Source organism: Penaeus vannamei, chromosome 36, assembly GCF_042767895.1.
Source record: "Penaeus vannamei isolate JL-2024 chromosome 36, ASM4276789v1, whole genome shotgun sequence".
NCBI lineage: Eukaryota > Metazoa > Arthropoda > Malacostraca > Decapoda > Penaeidae > Penaeus > Penaeus vannamei.
Genome location: NC_091584.1, coordinates 19,657,041 through 19,664,540, shown reverse-complemented (window position 1 = coordinate 19,664,540; position 7,500 = coordinate 19,657,041). Strand labels below are relative to the sequence as shown.

The 7,500-nt window shown below is 43.9% G+C and overlaps 1 protein-coding gene across 2 annotated transcripts in view; it reads right to left on the bottom strand.

Annotated features, from left to right (window-relative positions):
- The window catches only part of LOC113817122 (alpha-2B adrenergic receptor-like), a 146,118-nt gene that overhangs the window by 8,146 nt on the left and 130,472 nt on the right, over nt 1-7,500 (bottom strand). For both annotated transcript variants that reach the window (XM_070114544.1, XM_070114545.1), the window contains one exon: nt 5,235-5,755. In XM_070114544.1, the coding sequence (XP_069970645.1) occupies nt 5,235-5,755 (521 nt within the window). The remainder of the gene's footprint in view (nt 1-5,234; nt 5,756-7,500) is intronic.

Here is a 7,500-nt window from a genome sequence, read left to right as displayed (position 1 = left end):
AAGAGGGAGTCACTCCTCTCTTGGGGGAGGGAGGGGGGGGGCGAGGGGAGGGGGGGGATGGAACTCAAGGTCAAGGATATCAAGTTGTTTTTTATGAGTCGGAAAGTAATTTACTCTGAGAAGTCTCGAGTATGTTTTTTTTTTCTTTCTCTCTATCTCTCTCTTTCTCTTTCTCTCTCTCTCTCTTTCTCTTCTTCTCTTCTTCTCTTTCTCTTTCTCTTTCCTCTTTCTTCTTTCTCTCTTCTCTTTCTCTCTTGCTTTCTCTTCTCTCTTTCTCTCTTTCTCTCTTTCTTCTGTTCTTCTTTCTCTCTCTCTCTCTTCTCTCTGTTTCTTCTTTCTTCTTCTCTTCTCTCTCTTCTACTTTCTCTCTTTCTCTTCTGCTCTCTCTCTCTCTCTCTCTCTTCTCTCTCTCTCTCTCCTCCTCACTCTCTCTCTCTCTCTCTTTTTCTTTACCCTTTTTTTTTTGTCTGAAAGTAATTCATTCTGGTGTCGAGTATCGTGTGTTGATGTCGAGTATGCATGTGGAGCACGTGTTGATGTTTATGCATGTAAGGAATGGAGTGAGGGAGAGAGGTGGATTTGAAGGAAGGAATGGAGTGGAAGGGGAGAAAGTAGAGAGGTGATAAGAGACAGAATGAGGGGGGAAGGGAAGGACTGAAATCTCAAGATGAGAGAAAGACAGAGAGAGAGGAAGAGGGGGGGGAGGGAAAGACAGAAATCTCAAAATGAAGAAGAGAGAGAGAGGGGAGGAAGAAGGAAAGAGAGAGAGAAAGAGAGAGAGAGAGAGAGAGAGAGAGAGAGAGAGAGAGAGAGAGAGAGAGAGAGAGAGAGAGAGAGAGAGAGAGAGAGAGAGAGAGAGAGAGAGAGAGAGAGGGAGAGAGAGAGAGAAACTCTCAAGTGAAGCAGAGGGAGAGGAGATAAGAGAGAGGCAGAAAGTGAGAGAGAGAGAGACAGGATGAAAAAAATCTTCTTAAAAGAATGCAGAGAGAGAGAGAGAGAGAGAGAGAGAGAGAGAGAGAGGACGAAGGAAAGAGAGTTTAGAGAGAATGAGAGAAGAGAGAGAGAAGAGAGAGAGAGAGAGAGAGAGAGAGAGAGAGAGAGAGAGAGAGAGAGAGGGAGAGAGAGAGAGAGAGAGAGAGAGAGAGAGAAAGAGAGAGAGAGAGAGAGAGAGAGAGAGTGAGAATGAGAGAAATCTCAAATAAAAGTGAGACAGGGAATGAAAGATACACACAAACAGAGACCTAACCCTCGGCAAACAACATCCAGCATCGCAATTTACCACCGAAGTCGATCCACAAACACAATACATCCACCTGCACATAACGAACTTAACCTCAAAATCTATTCTTAGCCAAAAAAGAAAAAAAAATCGCTATCAATCTTCACCCTAATAAAAAAAAGTCTCACCAGACATCAATAAAGGAGTATTCTCTTTCATGATTTTTTTTTAATACTTATTTTCCGTCAATTAATCAATGGCCGACCTGGCACTCTGTAACTCCACGTTGTAACCCGGAAAAGCGGAAACTTGTAATGAAATTCTGGCTCATTAAACTTCACTAGGTGTTCGCTGTAACTAATCAAGAAAGTAGGAAACTGTTCTTAGTATTCCTCTGTGGTGGGTAATACTTTTGGAAAGAAATCGTTTTTTTCTTTCTTTCTGGTAATATATGTTTATTTTTTTCTATGAAGTTATTGGTTATCGGTTGTAAAAAATTAATGATTTCTTAACACTGGTTAAAGTCTTCAAATTTCAAGCTTTTATTGTGTGTGACTTAGTTGTTATTTGTTATTGTTAGATCAAATGTATATTTACTGTCTTGTAAGGTTTCAGTATATCTTTTCTTTTAATTTTCTTTGTCTATTGCCCAAAAGATACGAATAAACCAAGTGTCAAAATGAGAGAACAAGATACATCTAGTGAAAGAATAAACACAAAAATAAGCAGACCGTCCAGTAAGTCTACAAGCTTATGTGTGTTTTATTTATTTGTTTATTTATTTATTTGTTTTTTAGGTTCTTCTCTAAGCTGGTTACCGAAGCGGGACAGTACGTTATATATTTATTTTTATTTATTCATTTTTTAATTCGATGTTTTCATTGGATATCGATACCGCTTATACATGGGATAATTATCTATTTGTCTATCTGTCCATTTACCCTGTTATCTTTTTATTCGTTTATTTATTTACCTGTTCATTAATTCGTTTATCTATGACTCATCCATTTATTTATTTTTGGGGGGATTTGTTGATTCGTCTGTTTATTATTAATTCATTTGTCTATTCATTAATTTATTTATCAATCTATTAATTTATTTGTCTATCTATTAATTTATTTGTCTATTTATTAATTTATTTATCTATTTATTGATTTATTTGTCTATTTATAAATATATTTCGTCTATCTATTAGTTCATTTTTTATTCATGTACTATGTTTACTTTATTTATTCATTTTACCGATATCTCCTTCAAATTGTTAATTGAGGAGGTTTATGGTCATAGTGTTTCGCATATAGTCCGTCATGGGGGATATCCGGATGGAATAATAGATCGATAGATAAATAGACCGAAAAAATGGTTGATAGATATATGATATATGACTTATTATTGGATGATTTATTAATAGATCGATGGATAAACGGACAGACACATAGATAGGGAATGATGATTGGCAAATATGTGATAGATGGTCGATAGATAGATAATTGATAAATAGATTAATAGAAAAAATAGACAGACAGATATATGCACTGAGAGCTTTAACGAAGTAGAGGAATAATGAAGTTGACTGAAATATAGACAAAGGGGTAGGCAGAAATAAAAACAAAAACAAACGGATTAATAGATCAAAATGGCGAGAAATTACATATTCGAGTCACATCTAATGCATTTTTCAATTTCAAAACCACAAGCAAAATCTGATTAATCCCGTTAATGACGAGCATACAGGAAGAGCCAAAAAGAAAAAAAATCATGTCATAATCAAGAAAAAGTCTTTTTTTCGTTCTCTTTTTTCAAGGTCAAGGTCGCCAAGCTGTTTATGAAATCTGAAGGCAAGACACTTTGGTAAACTGTCACGTGCAAAACAGCTGACTTGGGGTTCTAATAAATATGAATTGAAAATGTAGCGTGAGTCAGCACTTTTGAAAAGAGGAGGGGAGGGAAGATAGGAGGAAGTGTTAGGCAATGAGGGAGGGAGGGAGGGAAGAAGAGAAGGAGGGAGGAAGGAAGGGAGGAAGGGAAAGTAGGAGGAAGTGATTTAGGCAATGAGGGAAGGAAGGAGGGAGGAAGGGAAGGTAGGAGGAAGTGAGGTAAAGAAAGAGGGAGGGAGGAAGGGAGGGAAGAAGACAGGGAGAGAGGGAGGGAAGGAAGGATGAGAGAGAGGAGGGGTGGAAGAGAGGGGAGGGAGGGAAGGAGGGTAGGTGTGGAGGGAGAGAGAGGGAAGGAGAGGGAAGAAGGGGAGAAAGGTCTTAAGAGAGAGATAGTTAGGAATGAGGGGGAGGGAGGGAGGGAAGGAGGGTGGAAGGGAAGAAGGAAGTTAAGGAGAGAGGGAGGAGGGTGGAAGAGAGGTAGTGAATGAGGGAAGGGGGAGGGTAGGAGGAAGAGAGGTGAGGAGGTAAGGTGAGAGGGAAGGAGGAAGGGAGAGAAGAAGGGAGGGAGACAGAGAAATATGGAAGAAGATAGAGAGGAGAAAGAGGGGGAAAGAGTGTAGAGTGGAATAGAGGAAATGAGAAGGATAGAGAAGGAAGAAGGAGAGAAGGTAGGGAGGGAAAGAAGGGAGAAGAAGAGATGGAGGGAGGAGGAATGGAGGGAGGGAGATAAAGAAAAAATGGAAACAAAGAAGTGGAAGAGGGAGAGAGAGGAGTTAAAGAGGGAAGGAGACAGAGAAAAGAGAGATAGGAAAGGAGGAAACCACACAAAGAGAGACGACGAGAGAGAGAAACGCGAACGGAAATGCAGACAAATAGTAGAGAGAGAGAGAGAGAGAGAGAGAGAGAGAGAGAGAGAGAGAGAGAGAGAGAGAGAGAGAGAGAGAGAGAGAGAGAGAGAGAGAGAGAGAGAGACAGAGAGAGAGAGAGAGAGAGAGACAGAGACAGAGAGACTGTTGCACACACACACACACACACACACACACACACACACACAGAGAGAGAGAGAGAGAGAGAGAGAGAGAGAGAGAGAGAGAGAGAGAGAGAGAGAGAGAGAGAGAGAGAGGGAGAGAGAGAGAGAGAGAGAGAGAGAGAGAGAGAGAGAGAGAGAGAGAGAGAGAGAGAGAGAGAGAGAGAGAGAGAGAGAGAGAGAGAGAGAGAGAGAGAGAGAGAGAGAGAGAGAGAGAGAGAGAGAGAGAGAGAGAGAGAGAGAGAGAGAGAAGAGAGAGAGAGAGAGAGAGAGAGAGAGAGAGAGAGAGAGAGAGAGAGAAAGAGAGAGAGAGAGAGAGAGAGAGAGAGACAGAGAGAGAGAGAGAGAGAGAGAGAGAGAGAGAGAGAGAGAGAGAGAGAGAGAGAGAGTGAGACAGACAGACAGAGAGACACACACACAGAGAAAAAAAAACAGAAAGGGGCCCTGAGTACGAAGAGAGAGTAGAGGTAGTAGAGAGAGCTTCCTCTGTCGATAACACCCCTCTTTAACAACATGCAGCAAATTTAATATCCTACATCCTCTACAACACATCCTCCGCATATTCTCAAGTGTGATGTACAAGGATATGGTTCTGACATCTTGCGTCGGTTGGCAGAAGGACGGTTTGAGTGGATGTTTGTCGGGCAGATGTGGCAGACTGCACGCGTGCCTCTCTGCCTTGCGTGTGTGATTGGCTGTGCTTGTTTGTTCTCTCGCGTTTGTTTGTTTGTTTGTCTGTTTGTCTGTTTATTCCTCTCTCTTTCGGTCTCTCTCGTTCTCTCTTTTGTTCTCTTTCGCTCTCTCTTTCGTTCTCTCTCTCTCTCTCTCTCTCTCTCTCTCTCCATCGTTTATTTTTTTTATCTCTCCCTTTTTTTCCTCTCTCTCATCTCTTTTAGTTAAATCTTTACCTAACTATATCTATAGGTGTACAAACACACACACACACACACACACACACATACACATATGCACACATACAACCACACACACGCACACAAGCACGCACAAACACACACACACACAGTAAAAAATAAAATAAAATAAATAATAAAAAATCCTGACAGCGAAGCCACGCCCCTCCCCTAGCAACCAGCGAAGCCACGCCCCTTACCTGACACGTTGATCATGGAGAGTCCGATCTTCTCCTTCTCGTCCTCCTTGCCGTTCTGCCTCCCGAAGGACTTCCCCGACGAGTTCCTGGTGTCGGCCGTGAAGGATATCCGACCTCCTCCTTCAGCGTAGCCGTTGGAGGCCGAGGTCTTGCCGTTCAGAATGGAGGGGGAGGCGGAGGAGGCGTTCCCCTGGTTCGCCTCCTTGTCGCCTGCTGCAGGAGGAGCGGGGGAAGGAGGAGGAAGGGCGGACGAAGGAGGAACAGCGACGGCCGTGAGAGGGGGCACCGAAGGACCCACGGAGAGCGGGGGCGGCGACGAGCTCTCCTTGGCGCCCCTCGTGGGAGACGCGTTCACGACGCTGGTGGCAGGGGCGTTGTTGGCCTCGTAGAAGGACTGCGACGGGATGGCGGAGACCTCGCAGCTCAGGCCCTGGCTCAGGAGGCGTCGACGCCGGCTGATCCGCTTGAACTCGATGATGATCCACGTGTTGAGCACCGCCAGGAGGACCGCGGGGGCGAACCTGGGGGCGGAAGGGGGAAGGGGGAGGGAGAGGGGCGGAAGGGAAGGGGAAGGGAGAGGGACAGGGGACATGTGGAAGGAGGCTGGAGGGAGGGAGAGGGCGGCATGGGGTGAGGAGGAAAGGGGGAGGTGAATGGAAGGTATGCGGTGGAAGGAGGGAGGGAGAGTGGCATAGGGTGGAGGGGGGGAAGGGGGAGGGAGGGAAGGGGACATAAATTGGAAGGAGAGGGAGGGAGAGGGGCATGGGGTGGAGGGGAAAGGGGGGAGAGATGCGGTGGATGGGTGGAAGGAGGGAGGGAGAGGGCATGGGGTGGAGAGGGGGAAGGGGGAAGGGGAGAGGGGCATAAGGGGAATGGGGTGGAGGGAGTACGGTACGGGTGAAAAGAGGGGAGGAAGAGGGGGCATGGGTGGAAAAGGGAGGGAGGGAAGAGGGAGGAGAGGGTGCGGAAGGTGGTGGTGGAAGGGAGGGAAAGAGTGGAAAGACATATAGGTGGAGGTGAGGGCGGAAGGGAGAATGGGAGGGTGGTGGGTGAGTGGAGGGAAGGAGGGAAAAGGACATAGGGTGGAGGTGAGGAGGGAAGGGGGACGGTGGTGGTTGTTGTGGTTGGGGGTGAGAGAGAAGGATGGGGTAGAGGGTGGTAAGGGAAGAGGGAGAGAGGAAAGGCCGGCAGAAGAGGGGTGTGAGTGATGATGGCGATGGGGGGGGGGAGAGAAAGGGAGAGAGAGCGATAAAGGGAGGAGTGATGGATAGAGGAAGTGACATGGGGGAATAGGGAGAGGAAGGTGAAAGGAAGAAGGATAAGGAAAGGAAGACAGCGTGGGTAGGGAATAAAGGGAAGAGTAAAGAAGGGAATTAGGATTAGGAGTAAGGAACAAGTGAGGCAAGGAGGAAGAGAGAGAGAGAGAAGGAGATCACGTGATTAAATAGATACATCGTTATTGTCATTCCAACGTTAATACTATTACCACTTAATCTAAATTATTACCATCAGCATTCTAATCACTACAAAGAACATAATCACACTGCTAAAATTCCTACCACCATTGCCATAATAAACATTATCATAACACTAAACACACAAATATAATCATTATCTCTTTAACATTTCTATAAAAAAAAATACTTTTCCACTAAACACACAAATATAACCATTATCTCTATAAAAAAAAATCCTTTTCCAACCCGCATTTATATCAATTATCCCTGCTTATAAACATTCTCCCTTTCTCAGTGTCACCCGACGAAGACAAACAAGAGGCATTACGCTATCTTAACCGAACGACCGACGATCTAATGGCAGTCATTAGGCAATAATGATCATTATAGCGAAGGGAAATGACCCGAAGTTGGCCATTAAACTGTTGTCGGAGAGGAGGAAAGTCCAACTTAAAAGGGATGGAGAGAGGGAGGGAGGCAGAGAGGGGATGGAGGGAGGAGAGGGAGAGGAATGGAAGGGAAATGGGTGAAGAAATATATATATATATATAAATATATATATATATATATATATATATATATATATATATATATATATATATATATGTCTCTCTCTCTCTGTATATATATATATATATATATATATATATATATATATATATATATATATATATATATATATATATATATATTTATCCATATATATTTCTTCATCCATTTCCATTTTCCATTCCTCTTCTCTTTTCCCTCTCTCCTCTCTCTCTCTCTCTCTCTCTCTCTCTCTTCTCTCTCTCTCTCTATATATATAT